General features: G+C 46.1%; 1 protein-coding gene across 1 annotated transcript in view; it reads left to right on the forward strand.

Moving 5' to 3' along the window:
* SHPK (sedoheptulokinase) overlaps positions 1–19,841 on the forward strand; it is a 24,966-nt gene extending 5,125 nt beyond the window's left edge. Inside the window, exons 2-7 of the mRNA XM_045889659.3 lie at positions 559–700; positions 8,087–8,270; positions 8,809–8,961; positions 9,941–10,116; positions 13,039–13,239; positions 17,088–19,841. Coding sequence (XP_045745615.2) covers positions 559–700; positions 8,087–8,270; positions 8,809–8,961; positions 9,941–10,116; positions 13,039–13,239; positions 17,088–17,500 — 1,269 coding nt within the window. The 3' untranslated portion in view covers positions 17,501–19,841. The remainder of the gene's footprint in view (positions 1–558; positions 701–8,086; positions 8,271–8,808; positions 8,962–9,940; positions 10,117–13,038; positions 13,240–17,087) is intronic.
* The last annotated feature ends 463 nt before the right edge of the window (positions 19,842–20,304 follow it).

Consider the following 20,304-nt stretch of genomic DNA (forward strand, 5'->3'; position numbering starts at 1 on the left):
CACATGGATGAACTAAAGTCTAAGTAGAAGCAAACGCTAGAGCTTGTCCTAAAGTGCTTTAGTCCATGAGGCCTTGCTTGGCTACAACTTTCCTGCCAGGTTCCTCCCTGCTATGTTCCATCCTTCCCTTACCCCAACCTTCTGTGTGCCTTGTGATAGACCCTTAACTTCTTCTTACGTTACGGTCTTTCCTGTGTTTTGCTATCCTTCCTGCTAGACTGTCCATTCCTCTATGGCAGAAGCAGTGCTTTCCCCAGCTCAGACTCTCCCACAGTGGAGGGGCAGAGCCTTGGCCATTTCTGAACCTAATCCACAGCAGCGCCTCACCTGTGCGGGGAGGGAGTGGAGTCTTGATCACCACATTCCTGCTCCAGGCCCTACTGGAGGTGGTGGAGAACCCTCAGTCCCACATGGCACCCCTGAGGCCAGTCAGCGGGTCCTGGAAGGGACCCCAGTGCAATTAGCTCTGCAGCTACTACTCAGGAAACTCCTGGAGGCCTCTTTCCTCCCCCCTCCTGTCTGTGGGCCCCTGCCCACCATGTCCTGTTCTGTTTCCAGGGGCAGGAGCAGGATGTGAGCAGGATCATCCAAGCCCTAAATGAGTGCCTTGCTGCGCTTCCTCGGCAGCTGCTCCAGGACGTCTGTGGCATTGGAGTTGCAGGACAAATGCATGGAGTCATGTTTTGGAAAACAGGCCAAGGTATGCTGGGCCCTGGGGATGATTATGTGCTCCTAGCAATCACTGTGGGATAGCAAAATGCTGCAGAGGGCTCTCCTCTGAAGGATCAGGTCACCCTGAAGTGGGAACAAAGTGGCCTACACTGCCTCTTGTATTTTGTGTGCATCCTTTCTTGTACAAATGTGTAATGAGTAAGCGAACTCTCCACTCACGCACTGTCCATAAACAGGGTGAGGGAAAAGTGAGTTCTCTCAGATTCTCTGTAGGATTCAGTGGAGTGGATTTTCCACAGATTTCTCTTTATTTCTGTTGGTGTCTCAGAGCATCAAATGCAGACAACTAAAGATTAGTGTAGTTGAAGGAGATGCCAAGACACAGAGGAAACTTGAATTTGGGCATAATGTTTGTTGTTTGCCATAATCACAGATGTTTGTGATTTTTAAATTTCAGGGCATCCTTTTTATGGGCTCAAGGTGCTGAGTATTATTTAGTTGGTCGTCTTCTATCAGGTCTGCCACACGCAGAGGTAGGTGACCTGTTCTGTTTGGCCTCCAGGAGGAGGCTTATTAAGCCAGCAAAATAACAATGAGTACTTTACATGCTTGGTGCTGGGCTAAAGGTGTTACCTGTATGATCTCATCAAACTTTCCCAACATCTTTATGATGTAGGTTACATTGTTGTCCTCATTGTGCAGATGAAAAGTGGAGGTTCAGAGAAGTTAATATACTGAGGGTCAAATGGCAGCAAGTGGTGACTCCAGCTTTTGAACCCAGGTTGGTCTGACTTTAGACACTGAGCTCTTAAAGGCCTCTAGGAGGACCAGAGCTGTAGGTGGGTGCAGTAGCTCAATGAAGGGAGGAACTTCCCAAAAGAATGTCCAAGGAAGGATTAGGATGTTATGAGTTCCTGTTACAGCAAGCATTAAAAAGCCTTTTTTTAGCTATTAAAAAATTCTATACAGACATAAAAGTAGGGAGAATATTATGAACTGACACATACCCATCACCCACTTTCAAAGCTACCAACATTTTACGGCAGGTATTTAAGTAGAGGATGGATGGCTACTTTGGGGGCTGTAGTTCAGGGGATTTGAACATTGGATTCACCCCTTTTTGCCTGGAGAGTTAGTAATTCCAGTTCTCCTGGGCCAAGTGAGTGGTGACCTGCCTCTCAGCAGTGGGACAGGTGTCTAGCGATGCATCCTTTGATCAGTCCCCAGGAGGGCCTGGGTGACTGTAGAAGCCAGTGCAGGATCTCTTGCTCCTTCCCTCCTTCTTGTCTGCCTGTTGTCAGGCTGTTTGGGAACCACAGGAGCTGCTTGGCTCTAATTAGTAGTTGGAGGAGAAGGCTGATTAGGGTGTTAGAGCTGGCCTCTCAGAGGGAGTCTAGGTTGTAAAAGCTTTTTAAACTCCTTAATTTTGCATTAATGAGAATAAATGTCCTTTTAATACTAAAATCCTTCCCAAAGAGGACAACAGAGATCTAAAGATTGTGGTCTGGTCATACACCTCCCTTTCTGCTCGTTTCCTGGACTCTGTAACAACCACACAAACCATTGCCCACATTGTTGGAGAGAGCTGCTTAATATTTCATTGAGCCAGCCCACATGCCTCCTTGTTTTGTTTTCTGCTTCTGGGAAGGAGGGAAGCCACTCTTTGACGATGATAATACTTGCTTAGTAGAGTAGAGTGAATCATATTTGGGATCAAGTCATTGTGTTTTTAATGGTGGCCATAGATTAGTTTGGCTTCGGTACCTACAACATATAAGGCTCCATGCTAGACCCCACGGGAGACATAGATATGAGCAGACGAAGCCCTCATCCTCCAGGGCACAATCAAGGCCATCGATACAGACAGGCACCGGTGAGCTGAGCAGAGAGCTAATTGCTTCCACAAGGGCACAGGCCAGCCAGCGGGCGGAGAGGAAAGGCAGAATATGTTCTGAGAGGCCTGTGGTTATGCCCATAGACTCCATTTCCAGGCTCAGTAAGAGCAGGAGAGAAGTGGGGATCATAAAACCAAGCTAAAAGGCAAGCAGCCGACTAGGAGAAAACATTTGCCAGTGTGAATATGGGTATATAATAAAAAACCAAGAACAAAGAAAGGACAAGTGGCTCTGTGGAAAATGGGCAAAGGATACCGAGACGGGCAGTTCCTAGAAGAGGAAATACAAGTGGCTAATAAGCACATGAAGAGATGCTTGATGTCATTAGTAATTAGGGCAGTGCAGATGAAAACAACAAAGAGAAATCATTTCCCACCCACTGGATTATAAGAAATCGAAGTCTGAAAATGCCAAGAGTTGGCAGATGGGGTGGAAAATTGGTTCTTTTAAATATGGCTGGTAGCAGTGTAAATTAGCATAGTCGTTTGGAGGGCCGCTTGATGGGGCCTGTTAAAAATAAGAGAGCTGCTATGACTCAGCAGCTCTGCTACTGGGAGTCTGCTCAGGAAAATTACTTGCACGTGGATGTGCGTAAGGATGCCTACTCACGGTTGTTCCTTGCCTTCTTGTTATGGTAGTGAAAGCTGGCATTTAACCTCAGGGGAATGGATGGATAAATGTTGGTGTGCCCATGCTGCAGGATCTGCAGTAGTTAGAAAGAATAAGTGCATTCATATATACTGACATGGAAGGAACTCCAGAACATTCGGTGGGTGATAAAAACAACGCCTAGAAAAAGAAATACAGTATAGTGCTATTTGTTTTTAAAAAACAGACAAAAACAAAATAAAGTCAACCAAACCGAACCCAGTATGTTGTGCCAGTGTAAAAACTTTATTTAGATGGTTACCCACAAGGGCGAACAGGGACAGGAAGGGGGCTGGGACCCAGGTGGGGATATAAGCAGGCCTTTGGCTTTATCTGTAGTACCTGAACATCTTATACTGAGAATTATCTTTAATATCTGAACATCTTATACTGAGAATCCTGGTTCTACCACTTAGTAGCTATGTGACCTTTGGCAATTTTTTTTTTAACTTTTCTGTGCTTCATTTTTCTTGTACAAAGGGACTAATTATCATACCTATGTGATAAGGCTATTATGTAGATTCAGTGAATTAATACTTTTGAAGTGCTTTGAACACTACCTGGTACATGGTAAGACCTCCATATTTGTTTTATAATACAAACAAAATAAAAATGGTAGTCCAAATTTTTTTTTGTTTTTTTGAAAAAGGACCAGAGTTTTGAAGCAGATACAGGGGTTGGAAGAAAGCTGCGGAGATCCAGGTTTAGGGCTGGGATAAGAATCCAGCTCGAAGTTTAAGTACAGATGTAGTATACAGTTATGAAGGTGCACTGCTTTGAGGAGCCCTTCACCCCAAGTAAAACTTAATGTGCTTTAGGTGCATGATCTGTAACGTGCCTCTGCTTTTCTGGCTGTTGGCCAGGGATACCAAGCAGAGACTGACAAGATCCCTTAGATCCTTTGCCCTGACCCATCTACCTGCAGCCTGTGTCCCTAGACATTCTTATGGCTCACTTCCTTACTCCATTCAGGTCCCTCCTCCTTAGAGAGGACTTCCCTGATCACCCTCCAAATATCTATCACTGCTGTATATTTCTTCACAGCAATGGAAAGTATCTGGTATTATATATTTGCTTGTTTATATTCTATAGCCCTAGTGGATAAGCTTTATGAAAGTAGTGACTTCCCCTTGATCATTGCTGTATTCTCAGGGACTAGAACCAGTGCCTAATACATATTAGATATTTAATACACATGTCATTCAATCATGCAAGTATGAATGAATGAATGAATAAATGGATGGATGTTTTGTGGCCTGGAACCCGGGGGAGGGGCAGTTAAGTCTCTTTCTTTGGTTCTTTTTTTTTTTTTAAGATTTTATTTATTTATTTGACAGAGAAAGACACAGCGAGAGAGGGAACAGAAGCAGGGGGAGTGGGAGAGGGAGAAGCAGGCTCTCCGCTGAGCAGGGAGCCCGATGCGGGGCTCGATCCCAGGACCCTGGGATCATGACCTGAGCTGAAGGCAGACGCTTGACAACTGAGCCACCCAGGCGCCCCTCTTTCTTTGGTTCTTAATGAATGTATTTATAAGAAAATGTAATGGTTTTGGCTCCTAAATCTGGGACTTGAGATCAGACATAGCCATGAAACAGCTGCCTGTGGGGCTTTGCCCTGCTTTGCTTCTGGCAGGCATTGTTCTCATCTGGAGGCCGCCTCATGTCACATGGAGCCAGATTCCCATCTCTGTCCATTGGGTCTGGAGTGTTCTTGCTGCTGATAACTTTTCTCAACTGGCACTTAATGTCAACATTCTTTTCCCATTCTGCTGCAATGGTTATATTAATATTGTGTGGAAGTGTGAGAAATCTCCCTTGTATGAGGAGAGGAAAGAACAAAAGATATGTAGGGGGGTGTATTCTCTTTCTTTAAGACTGTTGGAAGTCTTAGACCATGGACAGTTTAGAAGGAAAAGGTTCATTTTCATTATTATCATCACTAACATTAATTGAGTCCTCACTGTGTCAGATACTGTTCTAAATGCTTTACATGTGTTAACTCATTTAATACACACAACCCTATACACACAACACGCACAACACACCCTAACCCTAATCTAACCCTTCCCCTTGCTACTAGTTTGACAGTAAAGTCAACACATGGCAGGAAGAGATACCAGACCCGGGAAAGAGTTATAAGTGTCCTCCACCCCTGGACTTCCAGATACACTTGCCACCAAGCTGCTGAACTAGCTTGATTGTTGGCTCTCTCCCCCAAGATTGGTTTCAGAAGAATCGTAAGAGAAAAACACCAAGGAAAGGGGAGAACACTGTGAGAGAACCTAGGGTGATGGGGCTACTTGGAGTTGGTGTGTGTAGGTTGATGGTTTGGGTGTAGGGCAAGATGCAACCAGCCTTGCCTGTGGGAGGATAAGGAACTGCTGGTTCCCCTGGATTGTCATGGCTTTGGGACAAGCAGCACCTTGTCCATAGCGAGGTGTCTTCAGGAATAAAATCAAGGCAGTGGAGAAAAGCAGGTGTCTCTCCTCAAATCACAGGGCTGGTGACCTATAATCTAAGGATCCTCAAAACATTGTTTCATCCTGGGGGGCAGAGTGGAAGCCCTGACCCGAAGAGATGTTTTTCAGGGTGGGGTGGGTTAGCTGTGGATTCACCCCAGGTCTCATCCATCCTCCCCAGACCTTTGGGAGCTGGCAAGGACTGAGGTCTGGCTCATTTACACTGCCCGACAGAGTAGCCAATACTCCCAGAACAAAATGAGTTCAGGGACCAGGACAATAAGATGTTTCAAGTTCACAGCTGTTTCATAAGAAAAAAATGTGCTGGGTGATTTGATGGAGATTTTTTTTTTAAGATTTATTTTTTAATTTATTTTAGAGAGGGAGAGAGGGAGAGGGAGCAAGTGTGAGTGGGGAAAGGGGCAGAAGGAGAGAATCTTCAAGTAGACTGCCCGCTGAGCTCAGAGCCTGATATGGGGCTTGATCCCATGACCCATGAGATCATGACCTGAGCTGAAACCAAGAGCTGGATGCTCTCGGAGCCACCCAGGAACCCCAGATGGAGATTCTTTCAGAAGCAAAACTATTAGAATGGACAGTCTAAGCATTTAAAGTTAGCCTGATATACATACTAAAATATACGAAAGGAGAATATTAGCAAGAAACAATAAGAAGAAAACATAAAAAACAAGCAGAAATATTAGGTATAAAAAATATAATGGTTGAAATAAAGAATGTAATAGATGGGATTAATAAAAGAATGGATAGAACTTCAGAACAAATTAGAGAATGAAAGATGCAAATTTAGGAAACCTCTCAGAAGGAAGAAGAAAAGCACAAAGAAGTAGAAAATATAAAACAAAAGGTAAGAGATATTGAAGATACAAGTAGAAGTGCTAGCATCTGAATACTAGGAGATCCAGAAAAGGAAAAATAACAGTGGTAGAGGAGGAAATATTTGGAGAATTAATGGAGAAAATTTACTTACCATAATTGACAAAATAAGATATAACAGTCTGGACCAAAGGTGCCCATAGAATGTCAATAGAAGAGAGAGAAGGAAAACCTCATAGCTGGATATATTATAGTGAACTTTTAAGGATTTCAGAGACAAAGAAAATTCCAAAAGCTTACAGAGTGAAAAACCAGATCCTATATAAAAATTAGAAGCAGATTGACTAGATAGTTTTCAACAGCAACATTCTATGTAAAAATGCAATGGAATCACATTTTGGTTTTCTATTGTTGCATAACAGACTACCTCCAAAACTCCATGACTTAAAACAGCAACTATTTTATCATATCTTGTATGATCTACTTCTACATATTGGATTGAGCTGCTCTACATGGGGTTGACAGAGGCTGCCTGGGAGTATTCATCTTGTGGACAGACTGGTCTGGAGGGTTCCAGAGCGGCTCTACTCAGTGCCTGATGCCTTGGTGGGGAAGGCTGGAAGGCTAGACTCAGCTGAGGATGACCTGCTAGATGCCTGCATGTGATTTCTCCACATAGTTTCTCTAGCATGGTAGCCTCAGGGTAGTGGGACTTCTTACCTGGTGGCTGGCTTCCCCCAGAGTGAGTGCTCCAGGAGACTCTGGTGGGAACTGCAAGTCTTCTTATGACCTAGCCTTGGCAGTCCTAGGATGTCACTCCCCCCACATTCTCTTGCTCTCGCAAATCATCAAGGCCAGCCTAGATTCAAGGAAAGAGGATTTAGACTCTACCCCTTAATGGGAGGAGTAGCAAGGAATTTGTGGCAGTCTATCACAAATCTACAAAGTGTTTTTAAGTATTGAAGAAAGGGAACTTAGAACCTAGAATATCACAGCCATCCTTCAAAAATATCCTGAGCCATGGAGGCTTCTAGATGCTTTGCCACAGAACGAACTACACTGGAACTAGTTTGGGGTAAAATATTTAAATAAGAGCAGAGAAAAAAAAATCTAGATTTTAAGAGATCAATGAGATAAATTAAGTAAAGATGGCCAGATTCCTGAGTAAAGTTGATGTCTAAAATCAATTAGCTAAGACCAAAGGAAAAGAGAAAATATATCCATCATCATCCAGAATCAAGTCTAGCTAATATTATCATGATAAGGGTTGGAAGGACAGAGACTAGGGGACTTGAGTGTGCCAAATTTCTTTTCTGACAGGGTGGGAGGGGATATAATATCAACTTTAAAAAAATGAATTAAAGGGAACACAGAAGAAGTGGGATAAATGGAGGGAGTAGGTGACTTGGCCTGAGTCACACAGCCATTGGTGGTGGAGCCAGGTGCTCTGATATCAGAACCCACGTGCGTGAGTGAAGTATTATCATTGCTGTAACCTCACTAGCAGAGTGCTCTCAAGGACATGTTGCTGCTGGTCAGATGTTCTTTTCTCTGTTTTTGGTAATTTCCTTTGTTCCAGGCTGTGAATGGACAGAGGGAGGGCCCTCTCCTGTGTTTGAGCCCAGAGCCGTGAGCCACCTGGTCACATGGCAGGATGGCCGGTGTAGCAGTGGGTTCCTGGCTTCTTTGCCCCAGCCAGAGTCCCATCTCAGTGTGGCCTCAGGGTTTGGCTGTGCAACCATCTTCTGGCTTTTGAAGAATAGGTATGGACAACTGATTTTTGAATCGGGTGCTGAATTTCCAGGGAAACGAGAGTGGCCAGGGGACTGTACCTCCCGCCGGTCAGCATCACTCCACCTGCTGGAGCATCCCTCAGTGAGGTGGCCTGGCACAGGGTGTGGTCGCAAGACCTAGACTTGGTCTAGAACTGCTTCATTTCTCGGAAGGCTCTTTGTTGGTTATCTGATTCTAAACCAGAGGGGGAAAGAAAAAGGCAGAGAGGGCAGGGGACTTTCCAAGGGTTCCATGGTAAGTTCACGGTGGGGTCAGGGCTGCTGAGAACAGCCAGTGTCCTGCTTTCTCAAGCGTGGTGCATCCTCCCCTGAGACCAGTCCCTGAAGGCCGACTCCAGCCAGCTTTGCTGTGAGTGGCTGGGAGGTCCTCACCCTGGGAAGTTCAGCATGTGGGGTGCTTGCTGCCACCCAGCTATGCCATGTCGAGTCCACTGCCTGCAGCTAGGTGTGGTACAGGCTTGCAAATTGCTATTAGACTACGTTGAATTGTTTTTGATATGAAAACTAGCCCAGAGTTCCTGAGGTCCTACGATGCTGCTGGCACCATCCATGACTATGTGGTTGCCATGCTGTGTGGCTTGCCAAGATCCCTGATGTGCGACCAGAATGCTGCTAGCTGGGGATATTTCAACACTCAGAGCCAAAGCTGGAACTTGGAAATGTGAGTATATCCTTGCAAGCTGGCTCCAGGCTAACGGCCAGAATCTCGAATGTGAGGGATTTAGTGGGGCTTTCCCATTTGGGAACAATAGTGGAGGATTCCAAGAGCCTAGGAATCAGGTTCCCCTGCCCCTCAGCCTGTCCAGTCACCAGGCAAGGGTGGGCCTGGCTGTAAGTGAACCCTCGGAGGGGGACACCTCTTACACCCTGCTGTCCTGCTCCCCTACAGCTGCCCAGACCCAGGTTGGGCTCCCCCGTTCTCTGTGACTCGGACCGAGCCTGCAGATTTCAAAGAACAACTGTCAGTGTAATGAATTTTAAAATAAGGTTAAGAAGTGAAAGTAGTAGTCTTGAGGGATGTCTTTTAAAGTTCTTTTTAAGGAATTGTTTGCCATTTCAGATCCAGGAATCCTGTGCCCTCTAAGTTCACTTCCTTCAGGGTCCAAATTCTGAGCTCTGTAAAAAAAACAAAAAGCACCTGGTAGTTCAGGTAAAGGACTTTCTAGCATGTTGTGTAAAATTGACAGTCCCCTGTTTACTAACCCCGAGTGATGAATGCAGTTGGTGTTCAGGAGAGTGATGGGTCTGACTTTGGTTTGGCCGGTGCTAACTGACTATGACTGTGTGCTGAAACTCTGTCTCCCTTTGCAGAGTATGTTCCCTTCAAACACAGAAGGCTGGATAGTGGTGACATCTGGCTCTTTCTAACTCTTCCTGATCACCCCTGCTTAAACTGGTGGCTTTCGCCCCTGGAAGGCCAATCCCAAGCTTTTGAAAGCCAGTGTTCACTTTTTAAAAAATGCAAGTCTGTTTCTCATTGTTTAAAAAAAGCCACAGAGGCCCTCTGTCAAAACACTGGATTCTATCCTCCCTTCTTGTATGTGTGTCCTGTAGGGTTTTCCTTCATTGAGCTTCCTGGAAGCAACAAAGACCCAAAAATCCAGCTCCGGGTAAATGTACTGTCCATTTTTGGATTGCAGATTGAGGGCCTCAGGCTTTCCCATGCACCTGCTCCCAGACATCGCCGAGGCCGGCAGTGTGGCGGGCAGAACTTCCCATGCCTGGTTTGAAATCCCACAGGGGACACGGGTGGGCGTGGCCTTGGGTGATTTACAGGCCTCCGTCTATTCCTGTATGGCCAAAAGGACAGATGCAGGTAAGTCTTGCTTTTGTTGGCTCCTCAGACTTCTGCTGGTGCCTCCTAAGCTCCAGCTCTGTGTGAGGGCCCAAGGGGCACCCGTAACCAGCAGCCTCAGCATCCCATTGATCGCTATTCCGTGAACATGAATAACCGCCTCCTTCCTGCGGGTGAAGCCCCTCCTGGAGCTTACAATCCAGCAGGGCAAGTTCTGTCCCTGACCACAGTCTGTGTTTTTCTTCCTTAGGGCCAGGTAAGGGAATTGACTCTCTCTAGTTGGCTGATTTCTACATAACTCCATGACCCAAAAAGTAGATTAGTAGATGAGGGTTTTTTGTTATTGTGTCTTTGTCAATGGAAGTTCCATCCGATCTGATGAGGAGTGCAGTCTTTCTGCATTCAGGGTAAGAGAGTCACAGTGAGGTGGAGGCCGGAGTCTAGGGCAGGGCTTGGTAAACTTTTTCTGTAAAGGGCCAGATAGTAAATATTTTAGGCTTTGTAAGCCATATAGTTTCTGTCCTAACAGCTCAACTCTGCTGAAGCGTGAAGCAGTCATAGCTAATACATGAATGAATAGGGGTATAGCTGTGTTTCAGTAAAACTTCATTTATAGACACTAAAATACGAATTTCATAGTGTTTTCATGTGTCATGAAATTTTCTTCTCCTTTTGATTTCTTCTCAACCATTAAAAATGTAAGAACATGCTACTGGGATTGTAAAATGCTATAGCCCCTTTGGAAAACAGTCTGGCAGTTCCTCAAAAGTGAAACATGGAGTTAGCATCCGACCTAGCATTTCCACTCCCAGGTGCACACCCAAGAGAACTGGACACATGTCCACACAAACACTTCACAAAGATGTTCTTAGCAACATTATTCATAAAATTCATAATTTCAAAATTAGCTGAGAGGGAAAGTGAAATTCTACCTATTTTGTTTGCACATATATGTGATAAAATCTTTTAAGGCCAACAGTTGTTCAAAACCTTTTCTCCCCAGTTTTTTTTTCATATGTCAGCAGCCCCCTTTTTTATCTTTTTTATTATGTTCAGTTAGCCACTGTATAGTACATCATTAGTTTTTTTTTTTTATGTTATGTTAATCCCCATACATTACATCATTAGTACATCATTAGTTTTTTGATGATGTAGTGTTCAGTGATTCATTAGTTACATATAACACCCAGTGCTCATCACAACCCGTGTCCTCCTCAGTACCCATCATCCGGTTACCCCTCCCCTCTGAGACCCTCAGTTCATTTCCCCGGGTCCAGAGTCTCTCATGGTTCATCTCCCTTTCTGATTTCTCCCCCTGCAGTTTTCCCTCCCTTCCCTGTGGCCCTCTGTGCTATTGCTTATGTTCCACAAATGAGTGAAACTAAAATCAATGCTTCAGGAAAATATGCTAAATTTATTCTGTGACTTTTAATTTTCCTAATACATCATCTCTTGCCTATATCCCTTCATCTCAAAGTATGAATGTCAGGGAACTCACGTGGACTTTGGAGTCCAGCCCACTGGCCTGGGTGAGAATTTAGCCCCTCTTCTCCTTTGGTGTGACCTTGGACAGGTTGCTTTTTTTCCTGAGCCCTTGTCATCATCCAAAATGAGGGCAATGATATGTTTCTCATGGGACAGTTGTGGTGACACACTGGGATGGTGCCTATAAAGAGCCTGGCTCTTTCTACCTTGGTGGTTTTCAAATCGTAGGCTGTTCCCTTGACAGAGGGCTGTCCTGTGCCTGGATGTAAATGTGCTTTCTCTGTAGTAAGTGAGGGGCTAGTCAAATGGGAAGAAAGTAGGTATTAGGCTCCCTCTTCACTGAGCTGGTTGTAGTCTCTGGTTCCAGACTGGGTCTGCTGGCAGTGCTCACTTGTTCTGTGTCCATGGGCAAAGTCGGGTGGCCTCCATCCTTGACACCCCCACTTGAGGGGACAGGTGGAGGGCATGTTGCTTCTGGTATAGAGTCATAGTGAAAGGCTTGATGTGGCAGAAAGTAAAGGTTATTGGCTTTCCAAGATTGTTTTCAGTCTCCTAGCTTCCAAATTCCTAGTACGTAGGGGAGTTACATGCTGATCTCAGTTATTTCAGACCCCAACAGACTGAGAAGAACAGGCTTTTTGGCCAGGTCTTGTGAGAAATGGAAGAGAAGAGACTTCCAGGGTAGTCCATAGGCCCTGGTCTCAATCCAGAGGAGAAAATCATCCCCTCTGTGCTGAGTCTGGGAGCTTTTCCCCTGCTGGTGGAGGAGGTTAAGAAAAACACCATGGATATGAGAAGGAGGTGGCACTTGCTGAAAATGAATGAAACCTCCCCAGAGAGTCAAATACTTGGGCTGAGGGAGGTCTTACTATCTGTACATCGTTGTCTATTGCTGTGTAACAAATCACTTAGTAGCCTAAAGCAGCAAACATTTATTATCTCTCGTAGTTTCTGAGAGTCAGGAATCTGGATGTTGCTGGATGGTCTGGTTTAAGGTCCCTCCTGGAATTGCAGTTGAGCTGTTGCTTAGCTGGGTCTGCAGGCATCCAAAGGCTTGACCAGGCCTGGTGGATCTACTTCTCAGCTCATTTATGTAGCTTTTGGCAGGAGGCCTCAGTTTTTTGCCACATGGACCTCTCCGCAGGGCTGCTCATGACATGGTGCCTGCCTCCCCTCAGAGCAAGTGATCAAGACAGAAGCTGCAGTGCCTTTTTATGACCTGGGCTCCAAAGTCACACAGGGTCACTTCTGCTTTATTTTCTCAATTAGAAGCAAGTCCCCAAGTCTAGCCTACACTCAGGGGGTGGGGGAAGTTCGGCTCTACCTCCTGAAAGGAGGGGTCTCAAAGATTTTGACGACATTTTTTTGGTAAACCAGCACACTCTCCCCTTCCCTCTTGTGACCTGTGACCTCTGACTCGGCCGGACAGGCCTAACTTCTGCTTCCCTTGGACCCCAGTTCTCAACATCAGCACCTCAGTTCAGTTGGCAACCTCCATGCCTTCAGGATTCCAGCCGGCGCAGACTCCAGACCCTGCGGCTCCAGTCACCTACTTCCCGTACTTCGACAGGATCTACCTGGCGGTGGCAGCGTCACTCAATGGGGGCAACGTGCTGGCCACGTTTGTCCACATGCTGGTCCGATGGATGGCGGATCTAGGTAAGGTGTCGCCCACACGGTGATGTGTTCCCCGCTTGGCCTTTCGATGTGGCAGTGTCTTGGTGCTGCCGGTGTTACTTAAGCTTCTAGATTCGTGTGTCAGACCCAGCCCGGCTCCAGCACATCCCTTCCTTCTTTAGGGATCTGGGCCTGTAGCCTTTTTTCCTCTCATCTTCTGAGCCGCCGTCACCTCTTTTTTTCTGAGGGAGCACCTTTTCCTCTAACATTGACTGGTCTCCTGGCTCTCCCCTGCCCACTGGTTACTTGTCAGTAGCTCACCATCCCTTTCTGATAACTGCAGAGAGCTGAAAATAAAATGATCAAACATGGATGAGTGAAAAGACTCCTGGTATTTTACAATATTATAAAATCCTTATAGCATTTATTCCTGGCAAGTGGTTCCTGACTCCCTTTGTTGGAAGGGATCCCTGAAAAGTGTGATGCCCTTCTGCTTTCTTCAGGGTAGACTAGATCGGGCCTTTCTCTGCTCTTCATTTGCAGAGAAACTTGTAGCCTCCTTCCAGGAAAGGTTCCCTTTCCAAGTCCTTAAGGTAGAAATGAAATCACTGGTGAGCCATGCAGGTCTGGGGAAATCACTGGTCCGCCTGTAGGAGCTCTGAATCAGGTCACGCCAGGAAGCTTTCAGCGTGTTAACAAGGTGAGGCATGGGTGGTAGGGAGCACGTGGGAAGCTCACACTGCTTGTGCAGACAAGTGTTGCTGACCCATGTCAGTGCTTTCCGGCTAGCCAGGGGAATTCTGCCCCCTTGGCTGAGATCCCCTCAGGAATGCGTCATTAAGAGAACAGAACTCTGATTTTGTTTTGCCTCAAAAGGTGTCAGAAAAGGTTTTCAAGATGCAGAACCAGTCGGGTGCCTGGGTGGCTCAGTCGTTAAGCGTCTGCCTTCAGCTCGGGTCATGATCCCAGGGTCCTGGGATCGAGCCCCACATCGGGCTCTCTGCTCTGCGGGGAAGCCTGCTTCTCCCTCTCCCACTCCCCCTGCTTGTGTTCCCTCTCTCACTATGTCTCTCTTTGTCAAATAAATAAAATCTTAAAAAAAAAAAAAAAAGATGCAGAACCAGTCATCAGAACCTTCAGGCAAGCCCTGTATTTAGATACTGTTTTAACTGTTTGGCTCTATCAGTTGTTGACTGAGCTGACCTACCGGTCTATCATTACACAGAAGTGACTGTTATTTTTACCCCTGAAAGAGATGGTAATATTATTTAATTTCTCTGTAAGATGTTTTCAAAAAGAAAAGTCCCTTGCATTTTCATGGTTCTGGTTTTGATGAAACTGAGGACTTTGAAGGTTAGTATTATATGTAACTTAACCTTTTAAGAAATTTCTACAATAATGTCATTTGATTAAAAAATATATAGATGCTGGGGTGCCTGGGTGGCTCAGTCAGTTAAGCATCTGACTCTTGATTTTGGCCCAGGTCATGATCTCGGGGTCCTGGGATCCAGCCCCCCGTAGGGCTCTGCACTTGGCATGGAGTCTATTTGAGGATTCTCTCTCTCTCTCTCCCTCTGCCCCTTCCCCTGCTCACGTGTGCTCTCTCCCTCTCTCTAAAATAAATAAATAGGGGTGCCTGGGTGGCTCAGTTGGTTAAGTGTCTGACTCTGGATTTTGGCTCAGGTCATGATCTCAGGGTTGTGGGATCAAGCTCAGCGTCGGGCTCCGTGCTTAGCAGGGAGTGTGCTCAAGATTCTCTCTCTCTCTCTCTCTCCCCCTCTGCTCCTCCTCCCTCTCTAAAATAAATGAATGAATGAATGAATAAATAAATAAAATAAATCTTTAAAAAATATATAGATGCAAATACAATAAGGTTTGTTGAGATAAGAGACATTACATTTATTAACCAGATATGGAAATATTAAAGCATAAGATATAAAAATAAAACTCTCTATTCAGAATACCCTAGGTTTGCATTATTTTCCAGAAGTTAGAAAACAGGGAGTTTCACCCTCATGTGGTTTAGAGTAGGGACTCTGAAGCTAGGTGGCCTGGGTTTGAATCCCAGCTCTGCCACTTTCTTGTGCTTCGGGGCAGGTTACTTGTCCCCTCTGTTCTTCACTTTCCTCATCTGGAAAGGGATTATCCTAGATGTACCTTAAATAACTGTGGGGATCAAATGAGTTATATTGCAGGGCACTTAGAATGATGTCTGGCCCATAATAAGTGTGGTATAACTGCTTGTTAAATAAGCATAGTGGTGGTGCAACCCGGGAGAGTGCCTCAGTTCTCAGCTCTGTCAAGTCATTATGTGGCTTTGGCAAGTCCCTTGCCTTCAGTGTTTTTTCAGCTCTGATGGCCTGTGGGTCTAAGCCTGTGATGTGAGTATTTGGCAACTCATAGCATTTAATCCCCACAGTGGATTTGGATGAGGTGGTAAGCCAAGGGACGCAGAGACAGGGCTAGAAGCCAGGTCTCTGAGGCCTTCAGCTGCTAGACTCCTTCCTTCAGGTACCCCCCAAGGCTGGGGTCATGGCTCAAATGTTTTCCAGCGAGGAAGAACGCTTTATTTTCACATTTCCTTAACATGCTTTTGGGAATTTTTATTAAGGACATACAAACACATCGTTTATTGTTTTCTTCTTTTAACTATAGACTTTCTTTGGGTTTTGACAGTTTTCCACTAATGTCGTTTTCCTGTTCCAGGATCCAATTCAGGATACCACATTGCATTTAATCATCATATCTCCAGTCTCTCTGCTTTCTATTTTTTTTTTAAGTTTTTATTTATTTAAGTAATCTCTACACCCAATGTGGGGCTTGAACTCATGACCCTGAGATCAAAAGTCATACGCTCTACCGACTGAGCCAGTCAGGTGGAGCTTTTCTGTTTGAAAGCTTTCTATTTGATTGATCTGTTTTTTTTTTCTTTCTTTTTAATCTTCTTTCCCTTTTTTTCCCATAATTTTATGGTTTTATATTCTTTATTCTTTTAGAAGTTTTCAATGCACTATGTTTCCTAAGATGTGGAGAGATAATCCCTCTTATACACTGCAGTAGTAGTTAAATTGGTCCAGCTTCTAAGGGGCGATTATGATGTGCATATCTTTTGAACCAGCAGTTCTCCAAGGACTCAGTCCTACGGATTTGTATACTTGTACACATGTGCTAGGTTATTCATCAAGCATGTGATTTTTCTGAGATTTTAGTAGAATTTCTAGAGGGAGGGGAAAGACACTAATATTCATTCTGGCATTTTTTTCTTTTCTTTTTTTTAAGTAGGCTCCATGCCCAACATAGGGCTCGAACTCACAACCCTGAGATCAAGAGTCGCACGCTCTACTGACTGAGTCAGCCAGGTGCCCTGATTCTGGCATATTTAACCAGAGTTCTGCTGATCACATTTTGACTATGATATTTAAATTATTTCTCCCTCTTCCTCTCTCTCATTCCCAAGTGTGTATAGCTGAGTTTGTGTAAGTTAAATGTGCTGCCACTGAGACTTCACAGTGACACTGGGGTAGTGGCTCTCAGCACTGGCTGCACTCTGGAAACACTTGTGAAGTTTTAAAAACAATGTTGATGTCCTAGTCCTGCCTGCAGAATGCTGATGATTTGGCCATGGGGTGGGGTAGGGTAGGCATTTTATAAAAGCTCCTCAGGTGATTGTTATGCCCTTAAGTGTTGGTAAGCACTGGTCTAGAACCTTCTATTTCAGAAGTGTGGTTCTTGGGCCAGCAGCACTGGCTTCCTCTAGGAGTGGAGAACAGCTACAGAATCTTGGGACCTACCCCAGGCACACAACTATGCTGCGCCCTGGGAATTCTATACTGTCTCAGCCTACAGCAAGGGGTGCATGAACTCACACAGGTCTTTTCTGTTCTTGGAAGGTCTAGAGGTCGAAGAATCCACTGTGTATTCATGTATGATCCAGGCAGCTGCACAGCAAAGAGACACCTGCCTAACTATCACTCCAACGGTGTTGGGCGAGAGGCACCTGCCGGACCAGCTGGCCTCAGTGACCAGAATCTCCTCCTCTGATCTCTCCCTGGGGCACGTGACCCGGGCCCTGTGCCGAGGCATTGTTCAAAACTTGCACTCCATGCTTCCATTTCAACAGCTCAAGGAGTGGGGTGTGGAGCGGGTAATCGGCAGTGGGAGTGCACTGTCCAGGAATGAGGTGCTGAAGCAGGAGGTGCAGAGGGCTTTTCCCTTCCCAGTGTCCTTTGGGCAGGATGTGGACGCAGCTGTGGGGGCAGCTGTGGTCATGCTCCAGAGAAATCTTAACCAGAGGGAGTCTTAGTCAGTGCATCCTTTCGCCAAAAGACTGTTGCAGATTTTATCTAACTAACATTCCTGACATGACCTTGGGGTCATCCTTTTCCTGGACAGTTTTGTGGGCAGCTTTTAAGCAAAGCTTGTTTTCAGGGCACCATCTTGACCAAGAACCTACCTTCATCCTCTAATAATGCAGCCAGGACTCATCAACTAGATCCCAAATCAGTGCTTTCCAAGAGACTCACTTGGGAATTGGTCGCAAATGTAAATGTGGAAAAAAGAGAGAGGGACAAAGAAAGAAAAGGAACAGTAGCCCAGCATCATGGTCAGCAGGCTCTTCTGTGATTCACCTGTAGACAAAGAGACCAAAAAGTCTCCAAGTAAGAAAAGAAGGCCCCCCACCCCCCACCCCCCTGCCGCTCCAGCTTTTGGGATGATTGTATTTTGGGACATGAAGCCCAGACTTGGCTCACATGCACTGTTGGAAAAGTCCTTCCCTACTGGATTGTATCATGTGTCCCTGCAGTCCCCCTCCCATTCTTGTTCTCCCTTGGTCATAGCTGGTTAGCTGAGGCAGGGTATGGCCCAAGATAGTAAAGCAGACTGGCTGAGATGAAGATGCAGGGGTCTCTGCTGGCCTTCTCACCATGTGCTCCCCCTTCCAAGGAGAGCCTGCTGCACTGGAGCTGCTCCAGACCCTTAACACAACTGGCTCGAAGGCACATAGCAGGGAAGGAAAGGGGGCGTAGCATGACCAGCAAGGGAGATGGATGCTGCATGGCCCCACCATTCAGGCATATTGTTCCCAAGAGTCTGACCAGGCACGAGTAGGACCCCTTTCCAGGGTGTGTCTGGGCAGCAGTGTGTTTTTGGCCCTGTACATTCTTGGGAATCTTTCCAACAGAGGGATGTGGCTGGGCATGCTCCTGTCAGAGAGGGTGGACAATTTACTCAGAGAGAACCCCTTATCCTGCGGCCCTAGCCTTTCTTTCTCTTGGTGTAGGCCTTGCTGGGCCACTATGTGTCCTGGCTCGCAGAAACATTCCCCTGGAGTCAGCATCCCTGCAGGGATCCCAGAGCATCTTAAACCTTCCAGTAGTTGGTAGGCATGAACATGGATGGCATGGCTTCCAGGAGAAAGCCATCATTGCTGCATCTAATTCCAGACTCCCAAGAGTGATCCCAAGCCTCAAGCAGGCCTGACTCTGAGGCACCTGGGCAACTATGAGTCTGGGAAGCAGTCCTGTTGTCTCTTTGTAAATGTCACTTTATGAATTATGTGATTGTCCGAAGCTCTTAGATTAATCTGCCTGGCCATGCTGATTGGATTTTAGATACTAAAGCTCATTCTTCCAGAGACTTGTACTTTTAATAAGACACACCTGTCTTCTTTGGGATTGTTGTAAATTATGGCATAGCTGCAGAGCTTGGTTTGGGAGGTTGGACATAGCCCTGAGGATCATTTGTAGGTTGTACTATAGAAAACCCCTGCCTGCCCCGCAGTTCTGCCGGGACAAGTGGCTGAAGATCACTCAGGAAAGTCATGTGAGTTTTCTCTCAGCTAGAATGAGTCGACACCATTATTTTGGAGCCGTGGCAGGCCTATGAGAGAGAAGCCACCTTGGGATAGGCCAAAAGATAACAGCCCTGTCCGTCAGGAGGAATTGGTCCTCCGGCTTCGGGGAGGCAGCCTGTCTTGCGTCCTCAGAGTGCTGTGGATGGAGTCCGTCAACGTAAGATGAGAACCTGGATGCAAGGCCAGGAAGCCCAGCCCAGTGCCCAGTGTGGGGCTGGAACTCCCTGTTCCCTTTCCACATGTCCCCTCTACCTCTGAGGGCTGAGCCTCGTGCCGTCCAAGCTTGTCAGCTCAGAGCCCTGCTGCGGTATTTATTGCACGTGGCCTGGGCCTCTGCAGGGGGGTTGAACACAGCTCCCAGGGCCTCGTTTCTTCAGCCTGAAGTCACAAACCACTCACTGCTTTTGCTGTCATTCCTGGAAGGTACCAGTAAGTGTTTGATACCAGCACGATCCTCATGTGAGGAACTGGCCTTGAGGACTGCCTGCCCGTGTCCGGATCTTACAGGCACACGGTAGGCTCGCACTTTCCCACCTGATTGCTTTGGCCAGTGAAACGTGAGCAGAAGTGTGCCACTTGTTCTGTGCCTTCAGGCCAGTTGTGTGGGCCTTTAGGAGCCCGTGTGTGATGCGTCACATTGCCTTCCTTTTGCCACCAGTGACTGGTCGTGTCCCAGAGAAGGGCTCTGTCAGCTTGGGTTCCATGTTAGGACAGTGTGGCGGAGAACCCTCACCAACGAATGAGCAACGTGCAGTGGGACTAAGAAATAAACCTTTGATGTTTGACACCACTGAGATTTGGGGCTTGTTTGTTACCACAGCATAACTTAGTGTACCCTGACCACTACAGCCGCCCTAGAGACCGTACCTAGGCTCAGCGGCACCCAGCACGGACTGACACATTTATCAACACCCACTAGGAGCTGGGTTTTCTGTCAGGACAATGATGAGTTGTTGAATTTCCATCACTAGGGAATGAAATAAACACTAGGACAGATTTATGTGTGTGCAGAAGGAGGAACAATTCATTCTTTATGTAAGTGACACTGAGCTAAACCTTGGAGAGTTTCAGTCCATCAATACCAACAACAGCTAACACTTTTTGAGCACCTGCCTTGTACCAGGAGCTAATCTAAACTCCACTTGTTCGGACCTATTTGATCTTTATGGTGATCCTAGAAGGTGAGTACTATTATCTTCATTTCTCAGGTGAAGAAACCGAGACACAAAAATGTTACATAACCCACCCAAGAT

This window comes from Mirounga angustirostris, unplaced genomic scaffold, assembly GCF_029215605.1.
Source record: "Mirounga angustirostris isolate CCGP_5_RB_7025 unplaced genomic scaffold, mMirAng1.0.hap1 SCAF_17, whole genome shotgun sequence".
Lineage (NCBI taxonomy): Eukaryota > Metazoa > Chordata > Mammalia > Carnivora > Phocidae > Mirounga > Mirounga angustirostris.